The sequence below is a fragment of the Sinocyclocheilus anshuiensis genome, unplaced genomic scaffold (assembly GCF_001515605.1).
Source record: "Sinocyclocheilus anshuiensis isolate Anshui unplaced genomic scaffold, SAMN03320099.WGS_v1.1 scaffold481, whole genome shotgun sequence".
Lineage (NCBI taxonomy): Eukaryota > Metazoa > Chordata > Actinopteri > Cypriniformes > Cyprinidae > Sinocyclocheilus > Sinocyclocheilus anshuiensis.
This window is the reverse complement of record NW_015539907.1, coordinates 1,257,168-1,278,351: the sequence shown is the minus strand read 5'-3', so window position 1 is coordinate 1,278,351 and position 21,184 is coordinate 1,257,168. Positions and strand designations below refer to the sequence as shown.

General features: G+C 36.8%; 4 protein-coding genes across 5 annotated transcripts in view; all 4 read right to left on the bottom strand.

Annotated features, from left to right (window-relative positions):
• Positions 1–1,978, bottom strand: part of nlrc5 (NLR family, CARD domain containing 5) — a 22,089-nt gene extending 20,111 nt beyond the window's left edge. For both annotated transcript variants that reach the window (XM_016483204.1, XM_016483206.1), the window contains exons 1-3: positions 1,678–1,978; positions 633–955; positions 228–299 (exon numbers count right to left, since the gene is read on the bottom strand). In XM_016483204.1, coding sequence (XP_016338690.1) covers positions 228–299; positions 633–948 — 388 coding nt within the window. In that variant the 5' untranslated portion in view covers positions 949–955; positions 1,678–1,978. The remainder of the gene's footprint in view (positions 1–227; positions 300–632; positions 956–1,677) is intronic.
• A 768-nt stretch (positions 1,979–2,746) lies between these two features.
• On the bottom strand, positions 2,747–8,746 carry cetp (cholesteryl ester transfer protein, plasma). The gene is made up of 16 exons (XM_016483203.1): positions 8,452–8,746; positions 7,944–8,055; positions 7,718–7,849; positions 6,267–6,337; positions 6,075–6,162; positions 5,824–5,893; positions 5,605–5,665; positions 5,406–5,497; positions 5,124–5,303; positions 4,451–4,501; positions 4,124–4,273; positions 3,902–3,969; positions 3,736–3,778; positions 3,567–3,636; positions 3,403–3,488; positions 2,747–3,226 (listed from the first exon to the last, which is right to left on the bottom strand). The coding sequence occupies exons 1-16, from the start codon at positions 8,579–8,581 to the stop codon at positions 3,149–3,151; spliced, it is 1,482 nt and encodes a 493-aa protein (XP_016338689.1). The 5' UTR covers positions 8,582–8,746; the 3' UTR covers positions 2,747–3,148.
• A 1,247-nt stretch (positions 8,747–9,993) lies between these two features.
• On the bottom strand, positions 9,994–17,333 carry LOC107686272 (homocysteine-responsive endoplasmic reticulum-resident ubiquitin-like domain member 1 protein). Its single transcript, XM_016483202.1, has 8 exons — positions 17,042–17,333; positions 16,563–16,640; positions 15,325–15,408; positions 14,797–14,948; positions 14,580–14,690; positions 12,453–12,812; positions 11,128–11,245; positions 9,994–11,038 (listed from the first exon to the last, which is right to left on the bottom strand). The coding sequence occupies exons 1-8, from the start codon at positions 17,195–17,197 to the stop codon at positions 10,874–10,876; spliced, it is 1,224 nt and encodes a 407-aa protein (XP_016338688.1). The 5' UTR covers positions 17,198–17,333; the 3' UTR covers positions 9,994–10,873.
• Positions 17,334–18,199: 866 nt separating this feature from the next.
• Positions 18,200–21,184, bottom strand: part of slc12a3 (solute carrier family 12 member 3) — an 8,583-nt gene continuing 5,598 nt past the window's right edge. Inside the window, exons 17-26 of the mRNA XM_016483315.1 lie at positions 20,937–21,065; positions 20,329–20,435; positions 20,166–20,248; positions 19,991–20,077; positions 19,806–19,907; positions 19,604–19,715; positions 18,919–19,005; positions 18,665–18,800; positions 18,505–18,572; positions 18,200–18,367 (exon numbers count right to left, since the gene is read on the bottom strand). Coding sequence (XP_016338801.1) covers positions 18,226–18,367; positions 18,505–18,572; positions 18,665–18,800; positions 18,919–19,005; positions 19,604–19,715; positions 19,806–19,907; positions 19,991–20,077; positions 20,166–20,248; positions 20,329–20,435; positions 20,937–21,065 — 1,053 coding nt within the window. The 3' untranslated portion in view covers positions 18,200–18,225. The remainder of the gene's footprint in view (positions 18,368–18,504; positions 18,573–18,664; positions 18,801–18,918; positions 19,006–19,603; positions 19,716–19,805; positions 19,908–19,990; positions 20,078–20,165; positions 20,249–20,328; positions 20,436–20,936; positions 21,066–21,184) is intronic.

The following is a 21,184-nucleotide window of genomic DNA, read 5'->3' as shown; positions in this document are numbered from 1 at the left end:
AATTAATAATTGATTGATTTAGTAAAGTAAAAGTACGGGAAATATGTTAATTATTTTTGTTTGGATTAATATAAGAAGTTGTACAAATGCAGCTCTTCTCGTTGAATAGCTAATGTGTTGCTGTCAGCCAAGTCAAAGTCAATTTAACAGTTGGGTTGCTCAGAGCGATTGCTTTCACAATGAATCAAAATTCAAAATGGGTGTGTACCTTTAAGAATAAAACATACCTAGTCGTGGACGTTTCACATATGGTGAAGGTGAAGATTCGACAGTCTCACATGTATGATTGAAGTTTGTTCCTTAAAAGCACAGAAAACGAAAAACGGCCTGAATAATTATAACCCAGAATTCAATAACATTCATATTTTACATAATAGCTTCTTTTTTGAACATCTACAAGATACTTTCACTTTCACTTCAAAGCTTAATTAAAAAAATTGTGTCGAGACGAAATTGTAAAACTATCATAGTATAAACTGTATAGAATACAATATGTTGTTAAATTAAATTATGATTCATATTAAAATTATGCTTTAATTTTAATTGTAAATACATACAGTATTGTATGAAGAGGGAAAAGCTGCAGCATAACTACAAAGTATAACTAAAAAAAAGTGCAGAACATGGCTTACCAGGTGTGTATCCTGCTATGGACACCAGTGTAGTTTCAAGAAGAAGGGGAATGTTTTCACTGTACTGATATACAATGGTGAGAAACCGTCTACATGAGTTTCGGTCTGAAGACTTAAAGTAATCTACAATGGCTGAGACACGGTCTCTGGTGTTGGTCAGTGACTGTCTGTGATCCAGTGTTTTAGGTTCCACTAAGGCAAAGATCCGATCCAGAACACCACTGTTTTGTTCGCAGAGCAATTCCACCAGTGCACTGGCCTCCTGGGCCACCAGTGACAGGATGTCCCCCGGCCAGTCCACCCTTTCCATCCTCATCCATTAGCTGGGGAGAAAAAAATCATTCATTTTGCTTTGTAGAACTTTTTAGTTCAAACAAAACTTACTTGCCACAATAAATGTAATGGTGCTGAGTGCTGGTCTACACAACGTGTAACAAAGCACAGCAGGTTTATGATGTCGGTGCATGTGGTACAACACTAACGTTACATGCTTTGTTAGGCACTGCTAAGTTAATGCATGTGCATTGCTACAAGTCATTTCAATACTTTTAAGTTCAATAATTAAATGCTGCAAATACTGAAATAAATTGATTACTCTTAATATTGACAAAACAAAATTACACAATTTACTAGAGAAAATAGATGTGTTTGCTACAGACGAGCCATGACAAATTATTGTTAACTATTTATTCTGTAGTAAATGCCTTCAGGATGGCACGTTATCACTGATATTTCAACGTAATTTTCTCCATATAAAAATATGTAGCTCATGCAAAAGTTTTGCTAAGAAGGTTTCTGTCCATGCAGTTAATTACTAAAATATAGTAAAATAAATAGCTGTTTTAGTAAATACGTAGCAGCTTGTGCCCATTTAGTGACCTGTAGGAAACGACAGAGCCACCCTGGACACTTTGTGTGAAGGCTGAGCTAATGAATGACCATGTTAATCAACAACGTGCTTTGATCAAAATATTAACTCAATATGAACGCATTTAAAAATGTTCTATATGTTTATAATATGAATTAATATGATGTAGCTACTCACCGCTGGTGGCATAACGCATCGGGTCCAGTTTAAGGGAAGAAAATTAAACTAAACGATCCCTCTGGTTTGGTTTCGATTTCTTTTATACGCATTAAAAATACGGATCCTGCAGTGAACCAGACGTTAGCGCGACTCTACTAAACCAACCCCGCCAAACTGCGCTAGTGCGCCATTTAACGTTAAGTGTGTTTTAATATAAAATAACATTTTATCTATCGACGACTGAGCATGTTGAAAGGGTTATTTTCGGATACTTTTCTATGCAATCACAACCAAAAGCACTTTATAACGAATTCAAATATTTTAGTAATAAGTGAACATACATTTGAATACAATAAATTTAGCGTTTTTGTTGTTAATTAAAACTATCTTTGTTATACTGGTTCGATGAGCAGCACAATCGATTTCAAAGTGTATGTGACGCTTCAAAAACACCTTTAGCCTACATGAAGTTCTTCATTGAAGTTCGTCGATACAATAGGCCTACATTTCATGTCTAAATGTCGTGAGAGAGTTCATCTGAGGACAGCAGTGTTGAGACGTATAGAATGTTATGGTGTGCACTGACGCCGCTTAGTGGTGATATCAAATCATTGCACCCCTTATAAGAACAAGATAGTCGGGAAAATTGCTTTGTATACAATTAAAATTAATGTAATTGAAGATAAAATAAATACTGTTTTAATATTAAGTGAATGTACAATACAATACAATACAATAAATTTAGTGTTTATGTTGTTAATTAAAACTATCTTGGTTATAGCCTACTGAATGAGAAGTAGGCTAGAATGGATTTCAAAGTGTCCGTGACGCATCAAAAACACCGTTAAATAAAGTTCTTCAGTGAAGTTTGTCGTTACAATGCATTTCTTTTCGTGAGAGGAAGTGCATTTGAGGACAGGAGTGTTGATATGTATAGAATGTTGTAGTCAGCAGACCTAGTGGTGATATAAAATCATTGCACCCCTTATAAGGACATCAAGATGTAGTCGGGGAAAACTGCTTTGTGTACAATTTAATTTAATTTAATTTAAAATAAAACAGCACAACATAATAACAGAGTTGATGCTTAGTTTTCATGAGTTGAATAATCTAACTTTAGAAAAACCAAAAGGAAGACTGTAACAGCCAATTTCATTCAGAAGAAAAACAGGTTTAACCAGAAACGTGCAAAACATAATTATGTGTGACAGCACCAGGAAATGTTTAATAATGGTAATACAATCTCCACATTGCATTATGGAGGTCATGAGATCATATTACTGAAAGTCATAAAACTAGATTATTGTGATTCACATTTTCATATTTACACAAATTTGAAAACTGAACAGCTACACAAAGCATTAAAGTTCTTTACATACAAGCTATAATGGCAGAAAGGCAGTTATAATACAGTCATTCATATTTTTTTGCACGTCTGTAAGTGTTTTTGCATGAGAAAGACAAAATCCAGTCAACTGAGACAAGACTGTCAATTCAGCGTCCTTTTGAGGAATTCCACCAGCAGATGTTGTGGAAAACCGAAATCCAGCTGGACTATCACATACCCCTGTACAAGCACAATTAAAGAAATAAAACAACAATGTAACCATTCAAAGTGTTGAAATTATTTTTTGATACTCTGCTGTATCATATAATGTGATGCATGTGGCCACTGTTAAATACAGATTGACAGTTACCATTGATAACATATTCAAAGTATATCTAAAAGTGTAACATACTCACATCCTGAGGTAAAACTTCAGGATTGATGATGTCAAAGAGATTGAGCCCCTGTTCATCCATCAAAGCAGTTAATTCTGGCTCCAGGTCTGAGGACAGAGATCAAATATGATGAAAGTAACACATGACTGACATGCTCACTGCTTGGCTGTGGTGGTCAGACTTACATGATATGACTTTGGGGATTCCCATTTTTTCCACAGCCTCCTGAAGATAACCTCTCAAGTTCTCCTCCATCTTTAAGGAGATCATATAACATTTATGAATAAAAATACATTTATAATTAATAAAAAACACTATAATAATATAATATAATAATATTTATTTTATTCTTACCTCAGTGGGTCCTTCTGATGTGGACATTTTTGTTATAGAAATACTATGATGGTCACAAAACAGAAAAAAAAAACTTTAAATCAGGCACTGAAATTTGAAATCAAATAACTGATTTTCTAATGTCATTTTGTAGAATTAATCTTTATATATATCCTTTATAACTTACCGCTCTGCAGTGGCCTTCAGAATTAGTTTCTTCTCTGCATATGAGGCATTTACAACAACTGTCACATCCTATAATCACAGATCCAATAAAAACCATAAATGTATTTTGTCATGTATCTATCTATCTATCTATCTATCTATCTATCTATCTATCTATCTATCTACCTATCTATCTATCCATCATTTGCTTATATTAGGGCATGGCTCCTGTGTTTTAGCTTACTGTCTCAAAATAAAGTGCTGGCATGTCTTGACTGTCCAGTAAGAGCTCGACTCCAGCCACAGCTCTGACAGATGTGCCCTCTGTGGTGGTCCACATGTGTGGAACTGACACACTCCTCGCCTTTAACATCGGACCCTCGGAGGACAGCCACTGAAGAGAAAGCAAAAAGCCATCACACTCCCACAAACACACAGGTGCTGTTTGAAATGACAGTTGGTGTGCTTCAAATGGAAAACATTTATTTGCATGTTCCTATGGCAGCATAAAATGTGATAGGCATTTCCTCCCCTTTGTGCAGTTTGAATATTGTAATGAGTGTTTTAGTACCTTGTTCAACGATTCAGGCCTGGCTGAGGACAGCTCTGTCTGAAACAGATCCTGCAACAGACAGACACAAGCAAGAGAATATGCCTCAAAACACTTCTTAGCTTTATATGAGGGTTCTTATAGCTAACTAAAACTAAATCTATTAAAAAAACATGTTCATTACTTAAAATTAAAAAGAAAACTTAACTATAATAAAATATTGCCAAATATTGGCTATAGTTGCCAAAGCAACATGTCTCATGTTCATATAGTTTAAGTTAATGTATTAAAATTAAAACTGAAATAATTGTTTAATAAAAAACTAACAGACATATAAAAAAAAACATTAAAAAGACAACTAAATTAATAAAACGAACTAAAATTAAAATACAAATTTAAAATCTTAAAAAAAAAAAAATGTATTAATTATATTAAAATGACATCATGGGCAACTCTAGTGCCCAACTCTATGTCCCAAAAATTATCCTTTTATTATTTGTTTCGTTTTTTTATTTTTATTTTTTTATTATTATTATTATTATTATTTTAGATGTAAAAACAATATGCTCCGCTATTTGCTTAAAAGCACCCCCTACAGTTAAAAAATATATATTACACCTAGACAAATCACATAAAAGACAAATCACAGAAAAAATATATATAAATGCCTCCAACACATCTAATTATATCATACCGTGAGTTCTGTTCCAGAGATATTGCGATTAAATCGTCCATCATGGTGTGCAGCGGACATTAGCGGCTCTAGAAACCCATCAGAAATCCAGAAGTACAGCATGCGGTTCTCCGTCAGTTGGGATGGGTTAAACACAGAGGTGCTGAGGTCTGATTTCGTATTATTGTAAATAACCAACCCCTGTTCATCAGGAAAAACAACAGTAACCACATCAAAGGATTTGAAAAATGAGTTTGCATTTGTTTGAAGGCCGTTTGGAATATAATGTCTTTGTAATCAGACCTTATGGTATGATTCAATATAATTAGATTTAATGATTGGGGAAGAAGTCACAGAGATATCCACACCAATGTCACCATCACTAAGAAACTGTTCTGCTCAGAGAGAGAGAGAGAGAGAGCGAGAGAGGTTGCATCATAGCAGAAACAAACACATAAGGCTGTTACATAAAGGAACAGAATATGTGGGCACTGCGTTTTACCAGCTTGCTCCTGTATGAAGTCTGCTAGTATGTTAGCCACATTGTTTATTTCCTTACAGATCTGTTAGAGAAAGGAAACCCAGTCGTTTTGTTAAATGGCAGGACAGTCTACTAATGGTGTGTAAGACATAAAATTGAGTATTTTGCTCAGATCTAATGTTGTTTCACCATTTGAAAAATAAGAGCAGAATCATAGAACAACACGCTAGACACACTCACCTGTGACTTCACTACTAACTTCACTGTGAAAGTCACAATATCTGTGAACATTCTTTTCAGCCAGCCGGGCCTGCACACAGTCAAAATGAAAGCCATTTAAATGAGCAGCGCGTATGGATGGAAAATATTACAGTTGATCTCCAGGAAGTGTTTTTACCCATAGGCAAAGACAATTGACTTTGACCTAGATATAAATCAAAAGATATAAATAATCACTTCTGTGTCTCAGTAATGTGAGATGTTGAACTCACTCTCTGTCTCCCTGCAGGAGCAGCTTCAGTTTGTGAAATGTGAGGTAACAGTCTGATGTGTCTGCAGCCACTTTGCCCTTTCCACAGTCTAACACACAAACACAACTTTTTTTCAGAGAAAAGTAAGGCCAATTTCAAGATTAAGTGTGCAATGTCAAATAGAGCTGTATAAACAGAATGGGATTCACTCACATAGATTTGGATTGATGACCAGGTCGATTTGTGACTCGACTTCAAAATCCACTGACTGTTTTAGGTCGAGTCTGTATAAGAAAGAACATGGCAATGTTACTTTGATGCAAACAGACATCGTTTTTTTGTCTACACATCGGTACACATTGTTGTCTCATAAAGCATTAGAGGCACAAATTTCATGTTAAAAATGTATATTTTAAAAGTTACTTTTCTTTAAAGGGTTAGTTCACCCAAAAATGAAAATTCTGTCATTAATTACTCACCCTCGTGTTGTTCCAAACCCGTAAGACCTTCGTTCATCTTCGGAACACAATTTAAGATATTTTTTATGAAATCTGAGGGCTCTCTGACCCTCCCATAGACAGCAAGGTAACTACCACGTTCAAGGTCCAGAAAAGTACCAAGATGATCGACAAAGTAGTCCGTGTGACATCAGTGGTTCAACTGTAAAGTTACGAAGCTTCGAGAATACTTTATTTTGCGCCCAAAAAAAACTACTTTATTCCACATTTTCATCTCTACTGCGCGCGCGTTCACGACAGTATCATGACGCGAGCGTGTGGCGGCGCTGACCTAGATCTGGCGTAATGACGTCATCACGCCGCATCTGGGTCAGCGCTGGCGCTGCCACACGCTCGCGTCATGATACTGTCGTGAACGTGCGCGTCCACAAGAATTTGACAGAATTTTCATTTTTGGGTGAACTAACCCTTTAAGGTCATAATTTGGACACTTACAACATAAATAGTCTCATTACATTTTCAATTTTTTTCTCATTCAACCCTGTTACGTAAACAGATCAAATAGATATTTAATGCTTATTTATTGAAAATAACAAAAAATCAAAATGTACAAATAAAACTGAAGGCCAAGCACCTTCTTTCAAAGACCATTTGTTGAAAAATTTTCATCATTTTGACAAAAAAAAAAAAACAATTGTGATGCTGTAACTGAAATATAAGTGTGAGATTTCTTTGCAGGCTGACCGGAAGAAACCTTAAAGTTCATATATAAACAAAAGATCATAATTTTAAAAAAAGTGACGTGGTCCCGTGACCCATACTCAGAATTAGTGCTCTGCATTTATCCCTTCCAAAGTGCACACACACAGCAGTGAACACACACACACACCATGAACACACACCCGGAGCAGTGGGCAGCCATTTATGCTGCGGTGCCCAGGGAGCAGTTGGGGGCCTTGCTCAAGGGCACCTCAGTCGTGGTATTAAAGGTGGGAGAGAGCACTGTACATTCACTGCCCCCACCCACAATCCCTGCCGGTACGAGACTCGAACCTGCAACCTTTGGGTTACGAGTCCGACTCTCTAACCATTAGGCCACGACTTCCCCTAATTTAATTAAATACATAATAGAGCACAGAGTTAAACCACAGCTGTGCCATTGCAGAAACCTGACCCTGATATGTGGTAATAAATAGAAACACTCACAGCCAGCTGCCATATCCATAGTTGATGGTCCCTTTGAATACAGCAGAAACGTTTGAAATGGAGATCCCTATTCCTTCATTCTCCTTCAGCTCAAACTCACTCTTTCCAATGGAAAGGTTATGGATCTCTAAGCTGTGGGTGATGTGGGAGGAAGAATATCATAATATACAAGATGTAACACAGACGAGGACCACATAACATGTAAACAAATTCAGGAGTCCCTTACTTGTGGAATCCATATTTCACCGTCCCAAAGCCTATTGATCGTTGTCCCTCTACGCTGGGATATTTGGCATGCTGAAAAGCTGCCTGTATCACTTCAGTAGTTTTCTCATTCACTGAGGAATCAAGGAATGGAGATATTTATTCTCTAGTCCAGAGCTGTACAGGGGGTGTGTGAGTTGATGAGAATAATTAATTAAATTATTTAAAATTTAAAATTATTTAAATTTTTTAATATTTTTAAAAAACTAATCAAAATAAAACCCTTACTAAAAAAGATTAAATAAATGATTAGTTTACCTGAATATTTTATTCATTAATCAGCATCACACAACCATGAACGTGTCTGTGTTGTTAAAATATTAAAATATTAGATTAAAATCTCAGGGGACACTTCAAGTAAATGTTTTAGGCCTTGCTTTGAATGAATTATGTTGCAAAGTAATGAACATCAAAACATATACTCACAAGAAACATCTGGCTAGTACAGAAATCAATGAGGGTGTACTTACGAACTACAGCGGCGGGATAGGTAAGCCTGCAAACTGCTCCTGTAAACCCGTAGGCAGCGGGAGGATCCAGACAACAACAACTAATATTAACCAGAGCAAGAACCAGGAGCAGCGCAGCACTCCTCTCCATCTTGACAAATCTGAAAAAACACAGATGAGCCCCTGTCTTTTACAGATATATCAGGCTTCTCTTTCAAAAGAGCTCTGTTTCCATTCAGCAAGTATCCGAGGAGGAGGGACACTTCCAGATCCAGAGGTAGCCTCAAAGGAAGAGGGGGGTGGATAGGCCCTGTAATGTCTGATTTGCCTTGTCCCTCTTCTGGAGAACAAGAGAAAACATGCAACTGCCGCTGGGGTCGACTAGCACATGTTGCTCAAGGTTATTGGAGGACAGTCAACAGTGCACAGGGACATTTTTGTGTTTTTCCAAGCATTCTGCTGTACAAAACAAACAAAAGATAAGGTCAGAGGACAGAGTGGACAGGAGCAGGCCAAAGTTCATGTAGGTGGACAAGCTCATGAGGAGGTGTAAAGTGCAGACAGGATACCCTTTATTTACCTCACCGTTTTAGAGTAGTCCTGTAATTTCTGAAAATGGACACTTATGTAGATAAATAGTAGAAATCCACTGGGACATCATTACCACAGTAGTCCACAGGAAATGGCTTAGTTTGGAAAGGAACATGTTGACAAGCCACACGAAACAAGCTCTGATGTTTACCAGATGAGAACCAACAGTCACATTTAGATAAGAATTTTAGCAGGATGCGATGGTTTTTTTGTGTAGTCGAGCTACAGTAGGCCTATTCATCAGAATGTCAGTGTATATGCGATACAGTATGGAAGCCGGTTTCCGCCACTGAATCAAAAATAAAAAAGGTAATTTGACTTTTTATCTCACAATTCTGACTTTTTTTCTCAGAATTGCGTGATATAAACTCGCAATTGTGAGTTAAGAAGTCAGAATTGCGAGATATAAACTCGCAGTTCTGAGAAAATAAAAGACAGGTTTTGCGAGTTTTTATCTCGCAATTGTGACTTTATATCTCGCAATTGTGACTTTATATCCCGCAATTCTGACTTTATAACTCGCAATTGTGAGTTTATATCTCGCAATTCTGTGAAAAAAAGTCAGAACTGTGAGATAATAACCTTTTTTTTAATTTATGTTTTATTCAGTGGCGGAAACGGGCTTCCAATAGTAACGCGATGTGTAAATGCTAAACAAAATGAGCTACAATTGCATTACGTAGCTCTGTGATGCCGCAGAAATCTCACTGATATGATTTCAGGTGGACTAAGGTACGTACATGACATTTTAAAATCTAAAATTTTAATAAGTGTATTTAACCGAACTGACAGCTTATGGTTCAAGATTTATAAAAAAATGTTATTAAATAAAAAAAAATAAAAAATTTAAAAATCGACAAATTAATAAGAAAAGGCCTTAACTAAAATTAAATCGGGAGAGAAAACAAAAGCTACCCAAACAGAATTCAACAAACATTTATATTAGACTTTTCAAAGAATTTCAAAGTGAAATTGAAACAAAGAAAGTGTGTTTATTTTTTAATTTCCAGGTACAAAGAGGATTATCTTAATGCTAATAACAAAGCTATTTTATACATGAAATGAAATGACAGTAATGCTACAGTGTTGATAAATAGCAGATTAAAAACATATTTTTAAGTCTCTCAGAACTATTACTCTCCTAATTTCTGTTCTTTTGCAGGTACCAAAGTGCAGTTCCTTCATGTAAAGAAGATGCAAAATTCAAAGTGAGGTTCACTCGCCTTCTTTTCATCCAGAGGTCAACAACAAACTCTTTGCTGCTCATTGCAAATTCTGCTCACAAATACTTGAATGCATATACCAAACCTCCTTCATAAATATTAACATTGCTCATTTCACAGGTGGAACACAATTAAGAATGAACGTGTAAGCATATTTTATTTGCATAAACACCATTAGCTTCAAAGTGCCACAAATGCATTCTCCCAAGCACCCTCCATCTATCTATTCATGCACTTAGAACAAAATCAACATATGGCCTTCGTTGTCCATCATACTAGAACCTTAATAAAATAATCCCATGAGTTTAATCCTTGGATCACTCATCGTAGAGCACTTCAAGAAAATGAAGCCCTGTTGACAGGAGCCTATATAAGAGGATCAGGCCAGGAGGCCGATATCATTGATTCCAGCCTTTGCGGTTATCTAAAGTGCCGTGCAAAAAAAAAATGTCCAGCAATATTTACAACTCCATGTCCAAGAGCTTGTCTATACAGAATGTGCAACCATTGGTCACATAGCCAAAGGACTGGAAAGTGCTACCACTTCTAGGACTTGTAGCCTTCGTTTATAATGTCCGGTCTAAATGGTCAAGGACTCTGGAGTCCAATTTTGTCTGACTTTTTCTGGATCAGTTTGCAACACCCTGTGGAGCCTCAGGTATCAGAGAAGCAAAAAAGGCTTTAAAAAACACGCAGGCTCTCCATAGGATGGGTGGTCTAACTGGGGGAACAGGCACTGCCATCATGGCGGGTTCAGCAACACCAGCATCCTCCACTTCACCAGGGGGCAGCACCTTCAAGACAAAATGAGAATAAATAAGCACATTCACGCCTACACACTTATTTAAGTAAAACTAATTATTAAACCGAAACTTTGACTCACAGGTCCTGGATGTCTGTCCTCATTTTGGTTTTGTTGGTTCTGAATGACCTCTGGTGCTGGCAGATTGTGAGGCCTGGCTTGGGGTCTCTGTCTAAAAGGAAACCAGCCAGCTGTGTGTCTGAAAGAGAGAAAAAGAACCATTAGAAAAGCTATAAAAAGGCATTCAAGGCCTCCATGAACTCCATTAAAATGACACCATTTATTTAAAAAAAGCCAGCCAACTCTGCTCATTTATACATTACTAAATAACGAGAGGTGGCTCAGACTGTTTTTATGGCAGGTTGAGTCACGTTTGTAACATGGAGGAGATAAGATCATCACACTGAACACCCTCAGATCAAGCTAATGATTGCTGGAGTGCCACGCACTAGTCTGCAGAGCAGTCAAACTGCCTCTTTGCAGAGATAAAAAATCAGAAGTTTGGTTTTAGCAGTCTGAAACCCTCAGTTATAACAGCTGAAGTTTAACTAAATTAATTCCAGAATGCCCCCAACCAATCTGCAGTCATATGCAAGCAGATGTTTTCTTTCTTATCAGAGAAAACCCGGTCTACTTCTGCTCATTTCTGCTTGCATAAACTACTCATTCCTTTAATATTTCTCAGGAATGCATGTGTGTGAGTTTGTCCGCTGACAAATGGCTCAGAGCTCTAAGTTACATAACTGAGGGTGTAACTGTGTTCAAGAACCCGTTTACAGATCCCAAAGATCTGTTTATAGATGACATGGACAAAACTATGTATTAAAACACTCATACAGAGATACCTGATCTATAATTCAGTGGCATCACAACACAAAAGATACAGCAAAACCAAATAGTCTGATTCCTGAACGAATTACTTTTAAGAGGTGCTTCATTTTTAAGAATCAAAAATGTACAGCACAACCAGAGCAGTCCAATTCCCCAAACAAATGAGTCTTATGAACTGCTTCTTTTTTAGGAAATCAAAAATATACAGCACAACTAGTGTAGTCCAATTTCCCAAACAAATTACTCTTATGAACAGGATATTTTTTAGGAAATCACAAACATACAGCACAACCAGGGGTGCCTTTCCCAAAAGCATCGTTAGCTAACTATGGTCATTAGTTCCGTTGAACTCTATTGGTAACGACGGAACTGGTGACCATAGTTGCTTTTGAGAAACGCACCCTAGTTTAGTCCAATTCCCGAAAAAAATGACTCTAATGAACTAGTTATTTTTTTTAGTGAATCAAAAACATACAGCACAACCAGTGTAGTCCAAATCCCAAAACATTATTCAAAAACACTAACCACAAGGTACTAAATATAATAAAAACATTTGGTATTAAGCTTAAACTTACAGGTACATAATAACCAGGCTGCTCATGACCAGGATGAAGCGGCTCACGCTGGAATAGAAGTACACAATGCTCAGGAAGACACCCAATCGGGATGCAGTGTACACCCAATCCAGCCAATCGCGGTTCATGTCCTCCTCGTCTTCCATCACAGGCCCACCCTGGGCATTCATTCGCAGATTCTGATTGGCTCCCTCTGGGTTGATGAATGCAGGACCTGGGGCATTCTGATTAGCTGGCAGGTCGTTGATAGGGCCTTGATTGGGTAAGGCTGCAGGTACAGCAGCTTGATGAGGGCCAACAGGGAGTGAGGAAGCAGGGGCGGCCATTGGAGCGGAGGCGGCGGCTGCCATGGCAGCTTGACTTTAAAACACATCACATTTAACACAGTTAGACGGTTTATTCGCAGAGTGAACACCAGCTTAAAGGGTTAGTTCACCCAAAAATGAAAATTAGCCTGTGTTTTACTCGCCCTCAAAGCATCGTAGGTGTATGTGACAGTTGTCAACAGTTCAGAAGATGTGAAATAAAGTGCGTGCATCCGTAATAAAACGTCCCTCACACGGCTCCGGGGGGTGAATAAAGGCCTCCTGTAGCGAATCCATGCGTTTTTGTAAGATAAATATCCATATTTCAAACGTAATAAACACTTTTTTTCTCACTTCCGCTGACTGTAGTACGCGGAAGACGTTCAGACGGATGACGCAAGACGTAGGCGTCGTGCGCGCGCCTCTGAGAAATGCAGGAGCAAAGGAAACAAAGTTTCCTTACATTAGCAAAGGAAAACCAGTCTCCTCTTGGCTTACATCGAAATCCTCCGACATTTTTCTTGACAAATCCTTTTAATTCGTGAACGGCATTTTATTTTGTTCTCTCTCTGTGCTCGTCACTAATCACGCAACACCGACGTCCTACGTCATCCGCCGGAACGGCTTTTGCATATGACAGTCGGCGGAAGTGATAGAAACGTGTTTATTACGTTTGAAATATGGATATTTATCTTACAAAAACGCATGGATTCACTACAGGAGGCCTTTATTCACCCCCCGGAGCCGTGTGATGGACGTTTTATTACGGATGCACGCACTTTATTTCACATCTTCTGAACTGTTGACAACTGAACACCCGCTTACCCCCATTGAAAGGCTTGGAGGGACCAGGACCATTTTTAATATAATTCCGATTGGATTCGTATGAAAGAAGAAAGTCAAATATACACCTAGGATGAGGGTGAGTAAAAAAATACACCTTTGAGGGTGAGTAAAACACAGGCTAATTTCATTTTTGGCTGAACTAACCCTTTAATACTATAGTAGAACTGCACTATTAATCGTAAACCAAAATCATGATATGGCTTTTTAATTCTGCAAAGGCTGTGATTTAATTAAATATATTCGATGTGTAATTCAGAAACGAACATGGCACTGTGTTCTTTTACACTTGAGCAATTCATGGTCCAGTGTTTTCAGATTCTCAGAACAGCCCGTTTTACAGTAAATGTTACGAAAAATAACTTGAAGAATAAAGTGCAGTAAACAGTATAAGTATTTAGGCCTATGCTACAAACCAGTGCGTTTATAATTAAATATTAAAATAACATAAGAAATACCAGTTTACAATATCAAGGACCATTACGAGCCGTTTTGTAAAGCTAAAAATAACTGGAAGCTATAAATATTTGCATTGTAATTTTACAGTTGTTATGTATAATCAAGTTATTTTATTATATAATATTTTTTAAATTAGCTTTTTTTATTTTACAGAGAAATACCAGTTTGGAATGATTAAATATTAAAATAATACGATAAGAAATACAAGTTTGCAATACCAAGCAGCATAACAAGCTGTTTTGTACAGCTAAAAATAACTGGAAGCAATAAATATGAGTACTGTACTTTTACAGTTATGTACAATCAAGTTATTTTATTATACAATATTTCTTAATACTGCTTTTTTTATTTTACAGGGAAATATTAGAATAGTAAAATATTTATTTGAAACTGGCTAAATTGTGAAGCCCTACAAACAAGCATTTTAAAAACGCAATTTTAATCAGAAAAATCGCAATTAAATTTTTCCCCCAGATTGTGCAGTCCTATAATTTAGTATGTCCATGTAGGTTGTACTTACTATTGCATGTAGTACTGGTGGGCATACATCTGCTGCAACCACAGGAGCTGTTGTGGACTGTAAAGGGAGTATGTGGGGAAGGATGGGTGGGTCATTGCTGCTGTTACAGGCCTGTGAACGAAGGCGAACGTTTAATTAACTAATTTACACATTAACATTCATACATTTTTAATACTCATTGCACTGAATTTTAATTTGAAGGAAAAAAAAAACTAACGTAGACATGTTAGAGCCAGGCCAGGCGGCATGACCTCGCTGTCTAAGGCCGTCCATGGAGGGTACAGAGGTCACGGATGGTCCTGAAGACTCTGAGCTTTGGCTAGCAGTTAATGGGGAGGGCTGGGAACTCTGCTGCTGTGTTGATGTCACCTACACCAAAGATTTGAGAAAGAACATATTTGATTTTTGAGTCGGAAGACCAGAGCAGGTGCAAGAGACACTATGAAACTTCATTTGAAAATTGCTACAGCATTTGGTTTATGCAAACAAGGATGCAGAAAGGAACAGGAAGTAAGCAGCAGTGTGGTGATATCTCCACCCAACTGAAACAAGCACAGCCCTCCCTTAAGAGACAGCAGGCCGACACATCTCAGTTCCACTGAACAGACTGTAAGCTGATCAAATAAACTGCCTTGAAGCTAAATTCAGGATGTGAAAACTATAAACTGAATGTCTGTTTTTACATGCACCACTAAATAAGTCTTGCCACATAGTTAAAGCCTAAAATAAACAGTTGGAAAAATACCTTGGGTCTCGCTCCAAGTTGGGCAGCAGGCTGGGGTCTCACAGCACACACCAGGTGAAGAGTGGGCTTGGTTTCTGAAGGAACCTGTAGAAAAAAAGTTTAGTTTTTTCAGTTCTTTTGACAGAAGCATGTGGTAAAGTGCTTTTTGAGGTGGCAAAGACATTCACCAAGGGAACTATCATTTTGTGAAAGAGAAAGTTTTGACAGATTGGTAAACCATGTGACTGTCATATTGTTTTGATCTGGAATATGTGTGTCACGCTTTGATGTTATGTAAGTCTATCAGGTGACAGGTTTTCAGCATGTGACAATAAATGTCCTACTTTCAAATAAACATCTCACATGAGAGGCTGCCGAGTGTCAAGTGTTGCTTCTCTAAACGGCTTTGAAATAGAACAGACTACAGCACATGGTAAGAGGATCAGGCTGAGGATACAGAACAAGGTGTGTCTGTGGGTCCACCCAATTTACTTTTTTTTTTTTTTTTTTAGCTTTGACACATACACAATGAAAAAAACTGCAGTTTTGCCAACACCCCTGCCTTTCAGGACAACTGAATTCATACTCTGAATCTTTTTTTTTTTACCGTGAATTATGTTCCAGGGACATAAAAATATGCTTTATTTCTACATTAAATGCAGCCATTAGTCATAAATCCAAATAAAGTATTTGTGATTACTTTTGGTAGTAATTTCTGGATGCTGCTACTGGTTATAAAGAGTACTATTTATTATTATTGATTTACATTTTTAATAACATACATAAAATACATATGTATAGGCCTAATAATGAAGTTAAAATATAATTTTTTAATGAAAAAATAATATATTATTATAACCTACATATTCTAACAATAAATTATATATAAAAATGTATATGATATTATGTATATTTTAATCATTTAAAATTTATATTTCTAATCAAATTAAAATGATACGTTTCAAGATCCAGGTTGTTTCGGAGAAATCAATTAAATCTAATTAAAAATAATAATAATAAAACTAAAAATGTAAATATAATTAAACAAATAGCTGGAATTCAAATATAGGTATTTAATTTCACTGTTGGAAGCAGGTAAAGATAAAATACCGTAGTAAGTTCCACAATTAGTTCTGGTACTATGAAAAGGTTCCTGCGGTGCGAAAGGCCCTAACGTTGACAGGTCTGTTGTTGAAATCACTTGACAACCCTGAAATGAACAGAAAGCATGCATCCCCACAGATGGTAAAGTCCCTCACCTTTGAGAAAACATCGCTCAGAAGCAGGTTGTCCCGAAGCAGCTTGCCCGAGTAAATGAGTCTTTGGTCTTTCTCAGCCTGTGAAAATGAGTCCAAATGTCAAACATGGCCTAGAACGTCAGTTTACACCATGATATTTATCTTATGTTTGTGAGAAGTAAAACCATTTTTAGAGGAAATACATTCACTGTATCTCTTCACAATCAACGTTTCCACATTTACCTACTGAATATGCGTCCATGTAATGCAAATAGCTACACAGTAGAGGAATAATGTGATAAATTATTAATTAACTAACAATATGAAAGCAGTGCAGCCTTGTGGAGTGGAAATTCATCTTGTTTATAGAGGGCAAGTTACTGACAGTCAGTTATTTCCTGCAGCGTTCAGCCATAGTGGCGTTGTGGCTGTTGAGGAATGCTGACGGCTCGCTAGATGGAAACCGATATCTATAGGATAAGAAACCACTCCAAACCTACCGGGTTGGTGGGATAAACCTTGGAGAGGTGACATTTGAGGTCTTTCACGGTCCAGTCCACGCGAACTCCCTCGATCAGCTGATCGCCGTGAAACTGATTAGGCGTTATAATGACCAGCGAGATCGTCTCTTTATCCGAGACCTTACAATCTTCCATTTTCTTTCTTAGTCAAACCGAAGACTTCGCGACTCGGTCAGGCAATAGTGAAAGGTAGTGAGGTTCTTTCCTGATTCAAGAAGTTTCTGTATTTGCGTGTGTTGTTTCCAAACACACTGTGGCCGCCTGTGATTGGCTGAGACGAGCTCGTGTTCAGACGTGGAGCCTGTCCTGAAGCCCCACGCACTGCGCATGCGCACTGAGAAAAACCCATTGGAAATGTTTTTTGTTGTTTGCTGTAAATGTTGTGATTGCATCATATGGCCACTATGACAATGTCCTATGATTCTACCTACAATTTTACAGAAATCTGAGGGTATGATTCATGATTTTAATGTGTTATAAGGCACTTTACACGAATATACAAGGCGTGTTAAAGGCTCAAATTAAATAGATTAGATAAACTGTTATCTAACAGAAAATTAGCTTAACCTTAAAGTAGCTAGGTTAGACACATAAAATGTCTGCTTTCCGATCAAAATTATGATTTTGGTCTGTCCCATGTCATACCTGACATGACTAAACAACTTTGTAAATAATTGAAATAAAACTATTTTTACTAGAGTTAAACTAGAGTTAATTTTGATTAATTGCAGATTAAACATCTAATTTCAATGACTAAACAAATTATTTAGGTTTGCCTTAGTGCCATAAAGTAAAATAATAGTCTGAGAAGGAACAGATTTAATACATAGGCCTAGTAATTTATTAAATATATTCAGTAATATCAGAGTTGCCATTAAAAAGAAAAAAAATCTATACATATACAAATTGTTCAATCACTGAATTAAGATAGTCAGAATAAACAGAGAAAGTACATAAGACCTAAATCAGCAAAAATTTATATTTTTGAATATATACTGAAAAAAGGTTAAACCATTTATAACAAACACCCTATTAACATCAAAACAAGTATGAACCACAATATGAAAGTATGTAAATCTGTCATTATTTTAACATGTCATTAATAAGAGTTTCTTTTCATTTGCTGTACGAGTGTGAACAGTTATGTCAGGAAAAGGTGGTGTTCACTGGCAGTACATCGTCAGCACATTCTCCTGATTGCCTCGGACAAGAAGAACTGGAGGTCGAAGGTCACGTGACACAATCTCTAGCCAAGCCATGTAAAGGGAACTGGGACACGCCCCTCTTCGCCCCACGGGCATCGTTCTGCCAAAAAAAAAATTACAGGTGATGTCAGAAACTCACACAACTTATAGTTAAACCGGTCAATCAAAGTTTTCTTTTTGTGCAGGCCTAATCTAAATTACATCATCGGCACCACATCCTGTATGAATAACACTTACACAATGATCAGTGCGGCATCTCTTGAGTAATCTTGAATAACTTCATTCAGGCGTATTTGTCGGAGGGACTGCACAAACATGGGAGAAAAATGTTTAAAACGATGATGCATGGCTTACAAAGAAAGTAGACTAAGTATCTGAACACCTTCATTTGAAATACCTTAGCTCTGAACGTTTCCATTTCCTCATCAGACACCATCCAGGAGAAATCCTTTGTCGTCTCATCAGCATCTTGACCATCCTTTTGGACTGAACTTACTCTGTATGGAGCTATGAGGTCTTCAAATCTTTTAATGCTGTTTCAGTAATTTAGGGACACAAATACAACATTTGTTTTCATAAGAATATACGTTCTATTAGTGCAATAGGTAAGTGCAGAAAGCCGTAACAGCAATGGAATGAATGAAACTGTACTGCTCAGACTGTGGTTTTCCATTGATGTCCGGAAGGACTTGAATATCTTGGAAACCCAGACGGAACCTGCCGATCAGAGCTTTGAGCCTGTAAATTGATAAATGCAAGCTCTAATCAACTTTGAAATTTTGAGGACCAGTTAAATACATGCTGTTAAAAATGATAAATAATTGAAGATTAATTCATTAAGATATATATTTTTAAGTATATATATATTAATAAATAAATAAATTATATTATTAATATATTATATGTCTTGTATGATTAAATATTAGTATAATTTTTTTTTTAGAAATGACGCATTACATTTGCATTCAATTTATCAAAATTGTAAAAAAACAGAAAAAAAAAGTACTAAAATAAATGTTGTTCTTCTGAACTTTCAGTTCATCAGAGAATCCAAAAAAATGCATTATAGTTTCGACAAAAATATTAAGCAGCACTACTGTTTTCAATACTGATAATAATAAGAAATGTTTCTTGAGCACCGAATCAGCTTATTAGAATGATTTATATGATTTCTGAAAATTCAGCTTTGCCATCACAGGAATAAATTACATTTTAAAATAGAAATTATCTAAACTTTTAAACATTTGGTGGTATATATTTACATGTAATATGTCTAATACAGACATGGTATTATCAAGTTTACCACTAAAAGTATCACAATTAAGGTTATGCATACTCTTGTTTCTGCTCCTCAACCTGCTGAGCTTCACCTCCAACAAACAACCTCACTTTGCATCTGCCCCAGCGCTTCTTACGGGTCAGGAGGTAAGGCACTAATAGTGTCAGACCTGACAACACAATGAATTGTTAAAAGACGTGTTTTTCCACAATAAAATCTTTAAAAATGAACATATTATTTGTATATCAGTGTAAATCACCCCCATCATCAGAGAGCCAATACACATCAATGGTCTTCTTTCCTTGTCTAGTCTGAAATACAGTGGTTGGCTGGGATGTGGCCATTAGTTCCTCAGGGTCCACTGCAACACAGGATATACAAATGTTTTGGCAAAAAGATCAACAGCCATGAATAAATTCAGTATTAAAGAGCTTGGATACACACGTGATGTGTCAATTGTGGGTGATGTAGTAGTCGTTGAGCTCCTTGTGTCAAGTGCTTGTTCAGTAGATGTCTCAAACCCTAAATTCACTACAGTGAATGGAAATTTTAGAAAGAAAAATTCATTGCACGTAAACTATAGAAAATTTTAGAAAGTTAGTTTTGAAATATTCCATACCATGCGCTTGCATTGTTCGACTTATGTCAAGACCCTCCTTCATCCGAAGAACACATACACCAAATTGCAGGTCAAATGCATCACTAAAAGCATATGGAATGGTCACATGCCTTGAGTTTTCTTATCAGAATTTAACACTGAGGTAACCATATGATATACATACTGCAAAATTCCAATATAGTTTTCAATGTTGTTTGGTTGAGCTTTACGCCAATACTTCTTAAATCCCATCACGAGGACATTAGGCTTCATCCGACCCAAACCCGTACTCTGAAATAGAACCATCACAAACAGACATTACCAGACTCATTTTGGTGGTACATATTCATCAGAAGCTGCAAAGTGAAATAAATGATGTTTGTTTAAAGGGGTCATATGATGCTGCTAAAAAGAACATTATTTTGTGTATTTGGTGTAATGAAATGTGTTTATGCGGTTTAAAGTAAAAAAAAAACACATTATTTTCCACATACTGTACATTATTGTTTCTCCTCTATGCCCCGCCTTTTTGAAACGCGTCGATTTTTACAAAACTCATCGGTCTGAAAAAGCGAGGTGTGCTGTGATTGGCCAGCTATCCAGTGCGTTGTGATTGGCCGAATACCTCAAGCGTGTGACAGAAATGAGACTTTAGTCTTTGCAACTTTACAGATCTTCTTTATGCACCAAGAGCTTGTAACACTCCAAAGAGAAAGGAAAAAATGAAATCGCATCATATGACCCCTTTAAGGTTAGAATATGAAGTGTAGTGTATTATGGGACATGGGTGACCTGCAGCAACATCTGTACGCCGGCATGAAGGTCATCAGCCACTACAGTGTGGTAGAAGGACTTTATGCGGCGCTTGTCTAGCCATTTTAAATGAGTACTGATGTCCACAGTGCCAGGTGAAGGTCCACTCTGTCAATAACACACAGTTAGTCAGAGACAGCAATTGCAATTTCTAGGCAATTAAATACTATAACTAAAAAAAAATTCTTATTTTTTTAAAAATTTATAAATCTGACTTATTTTGCATA